This window comes from Tauraco erythrolophus, chromosome 10 (genome assembly GCF_009769465.1).
Source record: "Tauraco erythrolophus isolate bTauEry1 chromosome 10, bTauEry1.pri, whole genome shotgun sequence".
Classification (NCBI taxonomy): domain Eukaryota; kingdom Metazoa; phylum Chordata; class Aves; order Musophagiformes; family Musophagidae; genus Tauraco; species Tauraco erythrolophus.
The window spans coordinates 30,063,741-30,080,596 of record NC_141474.1 but is presented as its reverse complement, the minus strand read 5'-3'; the positions used below and the strand labels follow the sequence as shown (position 1 = coordinate 30,080,596).

General features: G+C 52.7%; 3 protein-coding genes across 3 annotated transcripts; 2 read left to right on the top strand and 1 right to left on the bottom strand.

Annotated features, from left to right (window-relative positions):
* The first annotated feature begins 3,579 nt into the window (after positions 1-3,579).
* PARS2 (prolyl-tRNA synthetase 2, mitochondrial) lies at positions 3,580-4,989 on the top strand. The gene has a single exon (XM_086617764.1). The coding sequence runs from the start codon at positions 3,580-3,582 to the stop codon at positions 4,987-4,989; it is 1,410 nt and encodes a 469-aa protein (XP_086473890.1).
* Positions 4,990-5,978: 989 nt separating this feature from the next.
* On the top strand, positions 5,979-13,413 carry TTC4 (tetratricopeptide repeat domain 4). Its single transcript, XM_086617275.1, has 10 exons — positions 5,979-6,050; positions 6,127-6,244; positions 6,362-6,523; positions 6,759-6,836; positions 7,656-7,780; positions 8,076-8,162; positions 9,078-9,292; positions 10,500-10,581; positions 11,683-11,765; positions 12,726-13,413. Exons 1-10 carry the CDS (start codon positions 5,979-5,981, stop codon positions 12,823-12,825), a joined length of 1,122 nt encoding a protein of 373 aa, XP_086473401.1. The 3' UTR covers positions 12,826-13,413.
* Positions 13,414-13,938: 525 nt separating this feature from the next.
* TMEM205 (transmembrane protein 205) lies at positions 13,939-14,874 on the bottom strand. Its single transcript, XM_009977835.2, has 3 exons — positions 14,745-14,874; positions 14,481-14,644; positions 13,939-14,238 (listed from the first exon to the last, which is right to left on the bottom strand). Exons 1-3 carry the CDS (start codon positions 14,872-14,874, stop codon positions 13,939-13,941), a joined length of 594 nt encoding a protein of 197 aa, XP_009976137.1.
* Positions 14,875-16,856: the final 1,982 nt, after the last annotated feature.

The window sequence follows — 16,856 nt, the reverse complement described above, 5'->3', positions numbered from 1 at the left end:
GAAAGGCTGCAGGGACAGCAGTGCCTTTATTAGATTCCCCCAGCACAGCTGGAAAAAATAAGGAGCATAGACATGCTTTCAGGCACATAACCCCCGAGCTTCGCCCTGCATTCAGTCCTGTCCGTCAGTTTAATATCAGCTTTGCCCACAGACCGCGTCTCTTGAATAGCCTCAGACCCTCCTGGTTAAAACACCGCCCCGGTGAATCAATCCAAGATGTTTTTGTCCCTTTGATCAGCACAGCAGGCAATAAGTCCCTGACGGAAACGTGTTTCACTTCTGCGACAGAAACGGTGAAAGACAACCCTCCCGTCCTGAACCGCCTGGCAGAAGCCTACCACTGCCTGGGCAAGCAGGAGCTGGGCAAAGGGACATGCAGTGTGGCACTGGAGGTACTGCAGGACCTGCAGCTCAACTGGCAGGCGTACTGCACCCAGGCACAGGTAGAATTGGGGCCACAGAGTGGGTGCTGGGTGTCCGAGGGGTGGGCAGGTCCTGCTCCTCCAGCCGCCAGGACAGCCACAGCGCTTCTCTCAGACGGCTTTGGTATTGCTTGTTTAGCTGTGGTGCAAAACATGTAGGGAGATGTAATTACCTGACGAAATCGGTGAACGCTGGTCTGGGAGTGAAGGTTGCTACGTGGCTGCCAGGAAATCTGGGCCAGATCCTGGCTCTGGCACTGAGCTGCGGAAAGATTGCCCCAGGTCTCTCTGGGCAATGATTTACAGGATGCTGAGTCACTGCACAGAACTGACTCAATGATTTAATGATCCTAAATCACTCAGGAGCATAAAAAACGTGCTCTTTAATCCCTTGATTTTGCCCATTTCCAGCCTCCTGTAAACACGAGTGCACATTAGTATTTCCCACTATAGAAGAATCATGAAGATTTCTTTTTTATCCCATTTTTAAATAAAATAAGGACTCATTCTTACTTCCTTGTATTTAAACGGGATTATTTAACTCCCCATAAAATGAGGCTCAGAGAAATGAAATCTCCTCCTCTAGTGGAGTACTTTAATATGTGCCTACAACTGCTCTTCAGAGATGTTTAACTTCAAGCTAGAGGGAGGAGGCTGAAAAGTGCAGTGTGGAGGTGGTCCCTGGGCGCCGGGTGCTGTCTGTCTGCCAGGTTTGACTGGAGAAAGCTGAAATGACATAAGGAAAAGGCTTTTGATTTTTCAGCCCTTCTTCAAGCACATTCCTACGGCCAAACGGTTCAACCTCTGAACACGTTAGGGCACGCTGCCCCCATCTCTGAGCCTGGAAGGGGGAGCGGATGGGCTGGTTGCTTTCAAGGACCCCATGATCACCAGGAACCAAATTTACAGCCAAGGTCAACAGGACGAGCATCGGCTCAGGGGCTTGCACTGCCTTTCCCAGCACTGCTAACCATGAGGTCACGCTTTGGAGATTGCAATGCCTGGGCTGGGCAAGCTGGCCTGGCTCTCTGGTGTAGCTTGGCATGGCCAAGTTGCTGACCTGATGCGTGCTAGTGGTTTGTATTCGTATCATTTCGTCATCCATCCTGCAACTGGGGACTAAGCTGATGAGTTTCCTCTGGTCTCCGGGTCCACATGAAGATGTATCTACAAGATCTTGGAACACATCAAGATGTGACAGAGCCCAGTGCCCGACAGAAGAAACTCATGCATGCTAAAAACGACCTCGAAAGAGTCCTCAAGGTTTGTTTGTGCCAGGCATGGGTCAGGTGAGGATGGGCACATCAAACCCCTGAGATCCCAGGGAGCTCCTTGCAGTGTCCCCAGGTTTTTCATTAACTCTGAGCCCTAAAGTTAGACCACAAAGACTGAGGGGACTGGCCCTTGGCTGCCTCTACCTCCTGTTGGGCTCAGTCTCAGCCAGGTGCGAGGGAAATGGTGAGGTGCAGCAGGGCTGAGGGCAGGAACAGGGCAGGAACAGGGAACGGAGGGATTGCTACGGTTCCCTTAGCTGGGAAGGATTGAGAGAACTTACAGGAGTGAAGAGCCGCCTGGAGCCAAGCAGTGGGAGATGTTAGACACAAGCATGGGAGCACAACTCCAGCCCTGTACACTATATGAACACTATCGACATGGCGCTGAGAGCAGGTCAGCCATGCTCCATTACTCCTCTCCCCAGAGCCCAACGGGGAATGTCATCCTTGGAGGCAGCCATTGGTCTCTCTTTTCTCCTAACAGCCCCATTTTGTCCTGCTCCACTCTCTATTTACTATTTTTTACTATTACATGAGCATGGACATCATGTAAGAACAGTTCCTGATGGATGAAATGGCACTGAACAGCACCTTGGCATTCCTGGACAAAGCCATGGAGCCCAGTGACCTGGGCAATACCATCCCCGAACTGCAGCTCTTCATGAGCAAACGCCTAGGGCTTAAAAGCCAGGAGACACTCGCCATCGAGTGCTTCAAGCAGGCCACCAAACTGGACGACGCGGGCTCCGCTGAGAGCTTGCAGTGCCTCCTGGAGCCACTGCTCGTGCTCTTTGGTCAGGTGAAGCTGAAGACGGAGACGCTGATGCCGGAGATGAAGCAGTAGGTTAAGAAAGCGGAGGAGAGATTCCCAGAGCAGGAGCTGAGGGCGGTCTGCCACAACCACACGGGGAGAGGAGGGAGGACGGAGCTGGCGAAGCCGCTGCTTGAGATGAAGAAGGCTGATCCTTCCAAGGGCAGCATGGTGGCCTGCGTTCCCCTGAGCCCCCGCGCTGGCGGCAGGGTCTGCAGAGCGGCTGTGTCTCTGCTGAGCCGTCAGGACCTTCACGGTTTTCTAAAACGCTGTTCATTACAAAAGGAACAGACAAATCCCTTGCGGCGCTCGCCCTGTCAGAGCCCCGTTGTTGCCCTGCTGTCCCGCGCGCTGATGGCCATCCACCGCCACTCCCTGCCCATGCCTGGCTGCCTGCGGTCCCGGGCAGGCGGCAGACCGCCCCGGGTGTCCCCGCTGTCACGCAGTCCGGCCACGGGAGCTCGGTGCAGCCGCGGGGAGCCGCGGCCCGCGGCGGGCGGGAGACTCCGGGTGAGCCCCTGCGGCCGCACCGCCGTCCCGGCAGGTGGCGCCCGACTCGCCGCCCAGGCGCCGCCGTAACCATAGAGTCCGGCCCCCTCCGCCCCCGGGCCCGGCCCCGCCTCGCTGACCTCCCGCTTCCGGCCGGCTGCGGCTGAGATCCTCCACGTGACAGGGGGCTGCGGTTCCCATTGGTTGTGTCGGCGGCGCGGGGCGGGGCGGGGCGCGCGGCGGTCCTTGCGGGTGGAGCGCGCCGGTGTAAGCGTGTGCGCGCGCGTGTGGCCGGGCAGGGGTGCGGGTGTGCTTGTGCGCGCGCCCCTGCACGCGCGCGCGCAGGTGTACAGGTGCGCCCGTGCTGCGTCCGCGCGTGTCCGCGCGCGTGCGGGAGGCGCCGGTACATACCGGGGGGCGCGCGCGTGTTCTTGTGCGCGCGTGCCCGTGCAGGTGTCAGGGCGGCCGCGCGCAGCTCCGTGCGCGGTGCCGTGGGCGCGGTGCCCACGGGCGGGCCGGGCAACGCCCCCCCTGCCCCCGCCGTGCGGTCAGCACCGACCCCCTGTCCCGCCCCGGCACCGCCATGGAGGGCTTGCTGAGAAGATGGAGGCTCCTGGTGCCGCGCACCCGGCAGCACGGCTGCAGGCTGCGGCACGGCGGCCCGGGCAGGGCGAAGCGGCTGCTGCTCTCGCAGCTCTTCCAGCCGCTCAACCTGCAGGCGGGCGGTGAGGCAGAGGGGGACGGCAGGGCCGGGGAGCCCACCTGCCGCAGCCAGAAGCTGATGGTGCAGGGGGGGCTCATCCACCCCTCCAGCCCCGGCTGCTACTACTACATGCCGCCCACCGTCCGCGCCATGGAGAAGCTCATCAAGGTGATGGACGAGGAGATGCAGGCCGTGGGAGGGCAGAAGCTGGACATGCCCAGCCTGAGCTCGGCGGAGCTGTGGCGGGCCAGCGGCCGCTGGGACCAGATGGGGCCAGAGCTCTTCCGGCTGGCGGACCGGCACGGCAAGGGCTACTGCCTGGGCCCCACGCACGAGGAGGCGGTGACGGAGCTGGTGGCCGCTCAAAGCAACCTGTCCTACAAACAGCTCCCGCTGCGCCTCTACCAGGTAACCAGGAAGTTTCGGGACGAGCCCAAGCCCCGCTTCGGCTTGCTGCGCAGCCGGGAGTTTTACATGAAGGACATGTACACCTTCGACGCCTCCGGAGAGGCGGCTCAGCAGACCTACGACCTGGTGTGTGGCGCCTACTGCAGCCTCTTCAACCGCCTGGGCCTTCCTTTCGTCAAGGTGCGGGCGGCCACGGGCAGCATTGGCGGCACCGTGTCCCATGAGTTCCAGCTCCCGGCAGACATCGGTGAGGACAGGCTGGTGCTGTGCCCTGCGGGACATTTTGCGGCCAATGTGGAAACACTGAACGGGGAACAAACGTCTTGCCCCACGTGCGGGGAAAAACTCACCCAGACCAGAGGGATCGAAGTGGGGCACACGTTTTATCTGGGCACCAAGTACTCCTCTGTCTCCAACGCTGTCTTCTACTCCCCGGACAATAAACCCCAGCTGGCAGAAATGGGTTGCTACGGCCTGGGCGTCACTCGCATCCTGGCAGCCTCCATCGAGGTGCTCTCTACGGAGGACAGCATCCGTTGGCCGAGCCTCATTGCGCCCTACCAGCTCTGCTTCATTCCTCCCAAGAGAGGCAGCAAGGAGGAGAAGGAGGGAGCTGCGCTGCTGGAGCAGGCGTATGACGACCTCACCGAGGCGCTGCCCCACCTCGCCAGCGACTCGGTGCTGGATGACAGGACACAGATGACCATTGGCAAAAGGCTAAAGGATGCCAACAAGCTGGGTTATCCCTACGTGGTCATAGCCGGGAAGAGGGTTTGCGAGGACCCCCCGGTCTTTGAGGTCTGGAATCAGAACACCGGCGAGGTTTTGTTCCTCACCAAGGAAGGTGTCATTGAGTTGCTGAGTAAAGTGCAAGTCTCTTAAAATCCTTGTCTCTGAATCTCTCGTCTTTGCTGCACTGAGTTGATCTGAACACCCCTGGTTCCTTTTCAAGGACCTGCGGGTTTTCAGCGGTGGCTCTGGGTGAGCGAAGCTGAATCCAGCTCATGTCCGAGCTGGCCACCGTGTCTTGCAACCCCACTGGGTGCTGGGGTTGAGCTGGAGTCAGCCTACGTTCCCCTCTGGGGCTGGGGGCATTCTCCCTGTGGCTACTGGCCCCCACGAGCCGCTTTTAGGGGTGCGTGTCGCCTCGTGCAGCTGTGGGAGCGCTGGCGGGGTCAGCCCCGGCTGCCGGCTCATGGCAGACAGCCTGGCCATGGCCTGAGGCTGCAGGAGAGGGGACAGGAGAGAGGAGGGCTTTCCCTTCCCCTTTCCAGATGCTGAGTTCTCAGCAGGAGAGACTTTAAGAGGGAGAGAAAGGATGTCACCTTTCCTCTGTTCTCATCTCCTCTTTGGAGATGCCCAGGTTCCATGAAGGTGGAGGCTAATCGTAATTAAAGCAAAACGGTGAACTCTGGAGCCTCCTTGACCTTGGAAACGTCATAGCGCTGCAGATCTGCGGGAATTAAGGTGAAGAACGGTGTCGGGCACCCGCACCCCGGTCCTGCAGGTCAGTCCGGCTGGTGGGACGCCTGGATCTGCCGGGCTTGGGTGGCGACGGTGCCACCGTCGGGAATGCAGCCTCGGAGCGGTAGAAATGCCGTGGGGAAAAAAGAGCGCTGAGGGCGCGGGGCGGGGCCTGGGGCGGAGGGGGCGGGGTCTGGGGGCGCGGGGCGGGGCCGGGGCGGAGGGGGCGGGGTCTGGGGGCGCGGGGCGGGGCCTGAGGGCGCCGGGGCGGGGCCGGGGGCGGAGTCTGGGGGTGCTGGGCGGGGCTTGAGGGCCCTGGGAAGGAGGGGGCGGGGTTCGGGGCGGAGGGGGCGGGGCCTGATGCGCGGGGGCCGGCCGGCCGGCGCGGGGCGGGGCGGGGCAGCAGCATGGCGGAGGCCGGGTCGGATGGCGGCGCGCCGCGGTATCGGGGCGCTCTGCACCCCGACACGTGGGAGCAGGTGAGGCGGCGCGGCCTGGGGGGGTGCGGGGAACCGGGCCGTGCTCAACAGAGGGCCGGTGTGTGTCCGCCCGCAGGAGCTGGAGGCCATCCCCATGTTCATGAAGCGGTGCCCGGCCGAGATCGACGCGGCGCGGCAGCCCGAGCTGGCCTGTCTGCAGTCGCTCCTCTTCGACGAGGAGCAGGGCCCCGCAGGTGGGGAGAGTCCGCCGCTCTGCCCCTCCGGCCCCGGCCGGGGAGGGGGCTCGGGGCGCGGGGGAGCTGCGCCCCCCGCTCAGGCCGTGTCCCCCCCCCCCCCTCCTTCCCCCGCAGAGCTGGCCAGGATGTACAGAAACGAAGGGAACGAGTACTTCAGGGAGAGGGACTACAGGAGAGCCGTCGTCGCCTACTCCGAGGGGCTGAAGAAGAAATGCGGGGACCCGGAGCTGAACGCCGTGCTGCACACAAACCGGGGCGCCGCGCAGTTCCATCTGGGTACGGGGGCGTCGGCCGTCCTGCCCCGGCCGGGGAGCGGGGCTGTTCCCTGCCCGAGGGATTCCCGTCCTTCCAGTCCTTGCTCCTGGTTTGCTCTTTCGTCCCCCACTCACCGCACAGGGATTGCAGAAACAACCAGTTACAGGGTCTCCGCATAAGCTGTTTGGTCACTTTCAGATCTGGTTGGATTTTAAGTAGAAATGAAAGGTTCTGAGCAGTGTTGCTTGCTTTATAGGTAACTACCGTTCTGCTCTCAGTGATGCCATCCAAGCGAAAAAGCTGAAGCCCACCCATCTCAAAGCAATCGTAAGAGGTAAGGGTTAAAGCACATGTTACCGCAAGCCATGCAAGGAACATCTTTCCAAAACAGTGTTGCACGTGTTAGTTTTGCCTGTTGTGCTGTCAGTGTTACAAACCCTGGAACAGACTGTTGTTGGATGTAGCTTTGTTTCGCTGCCTATTTTTGTGTGTTAAATGTGACTGCGCGTTCATACTTTGTTTCAGAACACCGTTCATTTCAGAAAATTAAAGCAGTTACTGTACCAGATGTCTTCTCTTGTTTTGGTGGTTGTTGTTGTTGTTTGTGTTGTTATTGCTGTTTCTCCCCAAAGCAAAGCTCTGTGTTTTGCTTTGGATTTTCAGTTGAAACACTATCTTTTTGCTCTTTGCTTTTCAGCTTCTATATCTCCTGAGGAGACAGATGTCAAAGAGGCATTGGACCTGTTTCTGTAGAGCACAGCTTAACTTTTGCTGATTTCCACAATACTAGTTTTTGGGGTTTGGTTGGTTTTTGTTGTTGTTTTTTTTTCCCAGCCTTTCTCACTCCGTGGAAATGGCCACTTTATTTTTTCCTTATAAGACCATAACCGATATGATAATGATAAAATTTTTCTTGTAACAAACACTTCTAGCATCATTCTGCTGAATCCTGTGACTGGATGAGCAAACGATATGAGGTCTGCTGAAATATTTTAGATTTTTTTCTCAACTGACCTGCTGAAAGTCTGCAAGACAATAGGCTGTCTATGCCTCTTGAAAGCACTAGAGCTAATGCTGTCTTTATAGCCGCCAGTTTGTGTACTAGTTTTATACTGAGTCCAATAGTAGAAACTTAAAATCTTAATCCTTCCAGGAGCACTCTGTCACATGGAGCTAAAGAATTTCTCTGAAGCAATAGCATGGTGTGAGGAGGGCTTGCGAATAGATTCAACAGAGAAGAAGCTTGTGGAAATGAGAGCTAAAGCTGACAAATTAAAGGTAAGTATTAAGGCAGTCTAGCGTCTACAATGCTTGTCACCTGCTTTTTGTCAAGAAGCACTTTGGGATCCTTGGTTGAAGAGTGCTCTGTACAAGTTTCTGTGTAGTATAATATCCCCAAACAGAACTGAGTGGTGGTTCCACGTGGTGTGTGTTATTGAGATGAGTAGGGGAAGGAGCTGGAGGGGACCTTCCTGGAGCTCTGAATTGATTTCTCCACTCATTGGCAGGGTAGAGCAGTGATGGGCATTGACTTATTGTGTGTGACTGTGCTGCAACCTTTTCTTACATGTAGCGAGCTGAGGAGCGGGATGCAAGGAAAGCAAAGGTGATGGAGAAGAAAGAGCAGCGTCAAAAGGAAATTTTGCTTGCAGCAATAAAGGTGAGTCGGTGAGGGGCTTTGGTTCTGTGTGGTATGTTTTGTTGTTGGTTTTGTTGGGGTTTTTTTAAGAGATCTCTTGTTTGTCTCCAAGAGGTAGTTCTCATACACAGGCTTGTCAGGGCAAAAGCCAAAAAAATTAGTTAAAACCATGATTATCCTTGTCTGCATGGCTCTAGCCCCAGCTCCCAGGTTTTCTGTGCTTCAGGTAACAACTAATGCAAAATACAAACCCAGTGTTAGGAGATGGACTGAGCATCCAAGAGAGGGCTCTAGCTGCTGGGCTGCAGCATCACACTGGCCCAATGAACCTTGCTTTCTTTGCTGCTGATGGGCATTGCTTCAGAGGAAGGCTAGAAGATAACCATGCTGTAGGGTGGAGGAGAGAATCAGTCCTGGATCTTTACCTTTCTTGGCAAATGTTTGGGCTGTGCTAAAATATTTTGAGCTATTACGTAAATCTGTTCTCTTCTGCAGTTGGCTTTCTAAAGAAAAGAGTGAGCTTTCTACGGTTTTCTGAAAGAGTGGGTGTTCTCAGGAGCCGGTGCATGTAGTTGCACCCTGAAGTTATGCCTGCTAGGTCTCAAAGAACGGGATTTCAGATGCATCCCTTTCCCCACGTTTTCTCAGGCCCTTCTCTCAGCATGCGGGCTCCTCTGGATTCCCACCTCTCGTCATCTGTTTTATGAGGAGTCCGGGTGTCTGACTGAGGGGTCTGGATTCTACTGGGAAGACCGGTCACCTGAGTCTGATACTTTAGGAGGGCTTTTGGTGGCATGTTTAAGAACTGACTCGTTAATAAGAATGACGTAATTTGTCCTTTTACTGACTGCTAATATTTTGCTTCTTCTCTCCTCACCATACCTGTTTGGATTTTGGTTGGCTTGCCCCCCCATCCCCCTGCTTCCTTACCTCCAGGAAAGAAATATCAAGCTGGTTCTTGAGCCTTCAAATGAAGAAGAGGAAGTGTCAGATGGCCTGGCTGAGATATCCTTAGATGGGTTCCAGGCTGACAATTCCACGGGGGCAAAGGTGCACTTAGATGCTGATGGCAAGCTGAACTGGCCTGTCCTCTTTCTGTACCCTGAGCACGAGCAAACAGACTTCATCGCGGCTTTCCATGAGAACTCCAGGTAGATGCACTGTCAGCAACGTTCTTGCATAAAGGAGATGTTTGAGTAGATGAGAACAGACAGCGAGTGAAACGCTGCCATGCTAATGAAGTAGCTCTGGATTTCTAATTTAGCTGACCCTGCTTTTGAGCAGCAGGTCACACGAGGTGACCTCCTGAGGTTCTTTCCAACCTGAATTATTCTGTGATTTATGAATGCCGCTTTAAAAGATGAGGGCCAAAATCTCGTCGTTGGAGAAATTTATAGCGCAGAGAAATGCGTCATATCTAGCCAGTGTGATTAAGGGGGCTTGCAGTGCAAGCTTAGACCAGTGGCCAGTAATACCAGCGCCCATCTGCATGCATGGATTTTAAAGTTTCATTAAGGTGCTGTTTCAAAGGTCTCCAAATACAGGCTCTTGGAAAGAGGATTAAACTTAAAAATTATGAAAAGCTTCCAAAAGGGACCTCTCGTGACCACCAGTGACCCCATAGTTTTCCTTAGGGCTTACAGCAGGCCTGACCGAAGTGCTACACGCCTTTCAGACTATAAGCAAGTGACTGGCAAGGTGGGAATTCCACTTTTCTTGATGTTAACCTCGGTCTCTGATCTTGCAATGTTAAACAAACTTGGAATCTGTACCTTTTTTTTTTTTTTTTGTGGGGAGACATGTATTCCTCAGCTCTACTAATAAGTTTAGAACTTAAAATTACAGTGCAAGCAGATTAGTAAAGTCATGGTTCTTACATGGTAGTGTCCACTACACCTTTTCATGACCAAAGGAAGTGAAAACAGGTTCCTAGAACAAATTGGCCACCAGCACTCCTGAAGTACCAAAATAAACAAGCCTCTGACACACAAGCATGTTCTGAGCACTCTGATCTGATGAAGTATGGTGTTAGTGGGACCATGCAGAAGGAAAATCGATATTAGATGAAATGCAGGGTGTTTCTTTTGACATGTTTGTTTCAGTGTGAAAATGAAAAGTTAAAAATAATTTGCTGTTGCACTGCTCAAGTTCGAAACCAACAGTATGAGTTACAACAGGGCCTTGGTCTCATGGGGAAGGCGATGAGTTTGAAGGGAAGAAACTGTTAGTGATCTAAACATACTTTCAAGTCTATTGTGTAATTTGCTAATGTATTTTTACCATCATGCAAATGCAACTGTACAAATTATTGAAGCTGAACACTTCATCTAAGCTAATCAAGTGTATTTTGGCTTCTAGGTTTATTGATCATTTAATGGTGATGTTTGCTGAGTTACCTCCTTGGGATTTGGAAAGAAAATACCTTCCCAGCAATCTTGAGGTGAGAGGTTTGACTTTCCTTCTATTTCAGGGTTGTTGTGTTGTGTTTGTTTTTTTTTTTTCTGGAGTGAGGTTGAACAGCTTTGAGTGTATGAAATCAATAGCTTTGTGACTTGTTTACCATACACAGATGTGAAATAAGGATTTGTAGAGCTACATTCGTTTATTAACTCAAACATTTTCCAGATGTGCTGAGATGGATACAGAATTCATTAACAAAAATGAAAGTTCTTTTGTCTTCCACTTACATTGTATTTGATAGAAGGGGTTTATAGATATTGCTTATATCCCTATATTTGTAACGATAATTAAGATTTAGACCATCAATCTGCGCTAGGCTGCCAGTTTTTTCACTGTGTTGTTGTGAAGATGCTCAATACAAATGAGAAAATATTTTAAAAACCAAAAAGGTTATTTTCAGAACTAACTGGTGCTGCTTAAACACTTAATCCTATCAAGACAATATATATTTATTAAGACTTTAGCACATGGAGTGCAAGTTGTGACTCTGGTAGGTTTGGAGAATTTTTCAGAAATTGTAGGATACAGATGTTTATTTTTTATTTTCCACTTCATTGTCACATGTGCCAGGCAACAGCACAGCCCTTGGCGCGGTGAGCAGACAGGTCCAAAAGGGCAGTGGCTGTGTACTTTTGCCAGGTTAAAAACTGGAATTACAGCTCTGTGTGTATCTACAGACTAAGGCACAGCTGCAGGATCCAAATCTCTTAAATCTACTCTGTTTTGTTCAAACATCTTTAAACCTACTCATTTTAGCTCATACCGTTGCTGCATTTTGCTGGTTAAAAAGCAGCCTGTAGGTTTGGTTTGCTTCTCTGTAAAGCACGGGAACAGCCAGTGTGTTTTGCCTTCCTGCTGCCACTGCCATAAGAAGCTAAGCTGGTTTATACAGGGAAGACTTGGAATTTACACAAAACAGTTTCTACATTGCTGAAGTTGGCATGCGACACAGTTGCTTCAAGGTACAGAAGTTTGGTAAACCTCTAGTCAGTATATGCTGTGCTGTTACTTGACTTCCAACAGCTTAGTAGCTTGTCTTCCTGTGTCTTAGGTATTTAATAACCCTCCCAAACTTTTTCAGCTCTATTTTGAAGATGAAGAAAGAGCAGAAATGTACGAGCTGAACCCAGAACACACGTTGCTACAAGTGCTGCAGCACCAAAGGTGAGGTTCTACCTGTCGTGTCCAGAGAGAGCACGAAGGCAAAAAGTATGAGTTTTTTCTTTAAGTGCAGTTTGTTCTCTGGTTTAATCATCCTAATTCTTGGCATCCCTAAGTGTAAGGGATGGTGCAAAGCAGTGGGATTGCATGGATTTTGGTTTTTTCTTTCTGGCTTTTGTGACTTACACTTTTATTTCCGCCCCCCTCCCCCAAAAGTTAATGACTCTTTCCAGGACTGGATGGAGTCGTGAAGGGGAGTTAGGCTACACACAAGCAGCAGCACAATAGAGCTGTTTCACATTCCATGTGCACAGTGCTACTTTAAACAACAACAACAAAAAAGCAGCAGCATATAAAGAGAGCATGTTGAAGGTTAACAATACTCTCACTGTTAATAATGCTGCGTGAGCAGCCCCCAACACAGCATGCAGCACAGTTCCACTCTGAAACTGGCTTTAAAGTGGTGTGCAGTTATTTAGAGAGAAGAATTTGCTGTCTGTGAAGCCAAAAAGTTATTGTAAAGCCCGTGCTATTAGCTTGCATCATCTTGTAGCTTGCTGGAGAGAGCCTGCTGCATGGCGCTGGCGGCTGGTCTGTCGCAGTGGGAGCAGAGCTCCGCGTCCGCTGCTGCTGCGGATGGTGTCTGAACTGCCACCCCATAAAACTCAGCAGCGGGTGTAAGCCCTCAGACTTCAGGCTGCGAGGGCAGTTCCAAAAGAATTCTCCCTCTGGGAGATGGTAGTTAACAGCTGTTTTAATTAGAAGTAGCTGTTGGGAGAAGAATTGATTCCTGAAACACTCCTCCTCAGACGTAGGGGCTACGAACGGCTCTGCTGATCGGCGAAGCAGCTTGTCATTGGCCTCGGGGAGGTCAGTCTTTACTGAGCTGGGTGGAAGTCACTCACTTTGCCTGACACTCGGCCAGCTACAAGGAAGCCAAAGGACTCCTTTTAATCTTCGCAGGTATTTCGTAAAGGCTGGGACTCCGACAGTTTTGGCATTTGTAAAGCGTTCTCCTTTCTCTAAGAAGTACTTCTCTGGCAAGAGGGTGCATCGGCTGTAACGAGCGAGAATGAAACGAGGAACAAACAGAGGCTGCTGTTTGTTATCCCAGCTACAGACTGCAAACTTCGGCTTGAACAAAAATACCTTGCGCACTTCAGGGGAAAAATAACCTTGGCACGCGGGGAAACTTCCAGGAAAGCAGCATAGGAGAATGAAGGGCTTACCAGAGGGGATTATTTGTTTAAAAAGAAATCCAGCTGGCTTGCAGAAGGTCTCCTCTCTGATAGGCTGCATGTGGTTTTGAAATAAACCTGAAGCGGTGCCAAACGCTGGCTGCAGTTGAAACAACAGCAGCTGGGAATGTACTTACTTACCTGTGGAAAATCACTGGTTTCCTTAGAGGTGGGCTGGAGTTGCTGGGGTTTAACAGCAGGGGGTTGGGGAGATACCTGCCTGTTGCAGCCGAGTGGATGCTGTCAGATTCCTGCCTGGGATTAAGCAGCTGCCGTTTTTTCACCGCTTGGCTCTGCTGCTGGCCAGGGTAAAGCAGAGCTCTTTGTTCGGAGCAGTGTGTTTTACTGACCCTTTTGCTACGTTACTGGTCGTCCTATACAGCCTAGAAATAAACCTGTCTATTTTAAGTAGACTGACTTCTGCCTCATAAATAAGACAATAATTTTTCTCACTTCATGAAATACTACAAGAGAATGACAAACAGTAATTTTAAACCCAAACATAATGACCTTATCCATCACGCTGACTGATAAAGCCAACATACAGGGTCTTCTGTGCTTCTGTATTAGATTTCAGCGTTTAATTAGAAGTAATTCTAAATCTCTCATTTCTCTCTCTTCAGCAATCTCTATGTGATTGCAGAAATAAACTGCAGTTTCAGACACATCTAGTGCACGGGGCATTAAAAAGCTCTTCAGCCATAAACACTTCTGCTTAGATCATGGAAGGTTTTTCTCACTCCAGAGTTGGATTCAAACAGCTCTAAAGGAAGCATTTCCATTTTGCTATTCCTAAATTTCTGTACCATGCACAAATATGGTTAAAAAACATCTCCACCTGAGGATGCCGAAATTTAATCCCCAAAGCAGCAGGACGGTTCCCTTTTCCCAGAGCGTTGGTTCTGGCCAGCCAGCCCTGGCCTCGCCGTGTCCTGTTGTCACAGGGCAGAGAGATGGGCAGCCAAGTGGTACAAGCTCAAGCCATTGCAAATGATGCAGCAGAGGTTGCAGAGGGAGGACAGAGCGTGGTAGAGAGTGAACTGGCTGGACAGCTGCCTGTAGCTGGGGTTGGAGGCACGCAGCTGCTTGCAGGACTTGCTGGTAATCAGCCCGATCTCCTGGCCGAGGCCATGGCTGCGCTCGATGAGGTGCATGTCTGCCACGGTGTCGGAGGTGGCCCGCCCGAACCACTGCGTGTTCAGCACAGAAGCAGCGACACAAATGAAGAAGACAATGATCTGCGGGGGAGCAAAGCCTGCCGTGAACATCTCACATGCACGGTGGATTAAATTTCTCCCCCAGCCCCTCTTAGCCACAAGGCTCGCTGCAATCTGGATCCTGACTGGTTTCTTTTAACCAGAGCCATGTGTGGACCTTCTCGTGGCTTGCAAACCAACCTCAGCAGAGCAGAGTGGAGAGGGACCCTGCGGAGGAAGGGATTTGGGCTACAGCCAGCTCGCATTTTAAAGTGGGAGGCTACCTGGGTCGTTTGTTCCTCACTGAGCAGCTCGCTGGGGTGGTACATGGCAAACAGAGTCAGGTTGAGGAAGGCACAAGCGGAGCCGATGTGGAAGTAGTAGGGGAAGAGCTGGCGCTGGATGAAGCCGAAGGTGTGGCGAGGGAGGTGGCTGCCCATCACAAACCCTGCAAGGGGAGAGAGCAAGTAGGTCCTGAGGCAAAGCCCCATCCCTGGGCATCCCACCAGGGCAGAGAGCCACGGCAGCGCGCACGAACTGCAACCTACCAGCCACAAAGGTCACCCAGATCTGCATTCCCCAGGAGGTAGAGAGAAAAACCAGATGCAGCAGTTTGATGGTGCTGGAGGGTTCTGTGTCAGTCGGCGCGGTGTCCTGGCCAGGGACGCATCCCTCCATGTCAGCCAAGCTGCCCCCAAATTCTGCACTGAGCTGCTGAGCGTCACCTTACTGGATCCAGCAAATGCAGTTTAGCATCACAAGGCTGCTTATTTGGGAAGAGCTTTGGAGCTGACACAGCCCCAGCCCCGTCCCAGCCCCGCTGTCCTGCACTGGACTGGGTCGCAAACCCGATTCTCAAACCCCGTATATCTTAGGGGAAGGGCACTGCGTCAGCACCTGGTAACCAGCCATCTCGGGTGGACTTTCGGCAAAGTCCAGCCAAAGCCCTGTCTGACCCCTGGCAGCAGGAACAAGCAGAAAGTCAATTAAGGGGAAAAGGGAAACCCCTGACAAATACACCTGCCCATGCCACGGCCATCAAAGAGGGAAAAGTCCTCCTGTCTAAAACCAGCAACAGCTTCTGCAGACTTTAACCAAAAAGCCTGGGGCTTGAAGAAGCAGGACGGGCTCCTGGGCTCAGCCCGCTGCCCCGGACCCCACGCAGCACAAGCATGAAAGCACGGGCAGCAGCAGGGGGAAGGAGGCTGTGAAGGAGCTGCCTGCTCTTCTACAAGGAGCTCTTTGCAAATTAATTAAAACAAAGCTTCTGGGAGCAGCCCATCAATTCTGGCACCTGCTTTATTCCTCCTCCCCTCTGCGGCCACCTCAAGGCATGAATTACAGCGGGGATAGCCTTGAGAGAGATGCTGCCATCTAATTACATCCCGCTCCCCCTGCAAAATAGATAAATACGTGCTGTGGGTTTATCTATCAGTTCCAATGTATTTATTTAGGCATCTATAAAATCAAGTCCTTGAAACCTTCTCGTGATGGTGGCATCACATACTGGAGAAGGTGCTTGGATCCCACCTGGAGCACTGACCTGTCAGTCCCCAGCTGTCTTCATGGCCTTTGCTTTGCAGAAAGCTTCTTGGCATTTCTGGGATCCTTCCCTGCTCCACCCTCCGGCAGCCCTGTCCACCGCGGGATGACAGGGGCCTGGAGAAGGCAGCAGTGGTCCTTTGGTGGGTCTTTGTTCCCTGCCTCATGCTGTGCAGGAAGGCAGTGTTGGGTGATGTGGGCAGCCGGCACGGAGCCCTGCTGCTCTCGAGGTCCCAGATCTGCCTTTCCAAATCGTTTGCCTCCGTGCAGGAATTAGCAGCCGAGAGCAGCAGGGCAGCTGGGTGCTTTCGTGCAAAGGCACTGCAGCTGGGAGGGTTGTTCAGAGCAGGGATTAACACCCTGTAGGGAATTCTCTTTTTTAAGGGAAAATAGTGATTTGAGAGCAGCCCTGGGGAAAAGGACTTGGGAGTGCTGGTGGATGAGAAGCTCAACATGAGCCGATGATGTGTGCTGGCAGCCCAGAAAACCAACCGTGTTCTGGGCTGCATCCAAAGCAGCGTGGGCAGCAGGTCGAGGGAGGGGATTCTGCCCCTCTGCTCTGCTCTTGTGAGAACCCACCTGCAGTGCTGCGTTCAGCTCTGGGGTCCCCAACATCAGAAGGACATGGAGCTGTTGGAGCAGGTCCAGAGGAGGCCATGAAGATGATCCGAGGGCTGGAGAACCTCTGCTATGAAGACAGGCTGAGAGAATTGAGATTGTTTAGCCTGGAGAAGAGAAGGCTCCGGGGAGACCTTCTAGCAGCCTTCCAGTACCTAAAGGGGCCTACAAGAAAGCTGGAGAGGGACTTTTTACAAGGGTGTGTAGTGATAAGACAAGGGGCAACAGCTTTAAACTGAAAGAGGGGAGATTTAGATGAGATCTAAGGCAGAATTTCTTCCCTGTGAGGGTGGTGAGGCACTGGAACAGGTTGCCCAGAGGAGTTGTGGCTGCCCCATCCCTGGAGGTGTTCAAGGCCAGGTTGGATGAGGCTTTGAGCAACCTGGTGTAGTGGAGGGTGTCCCTGCCCATGGCAGGGGGGTTGGAACTAGATGATCTTGAAGGTCCCTTCCAACCTAAACCATTCCATGATTCTGTTATTGCTAAATTGGCCCTGGAGT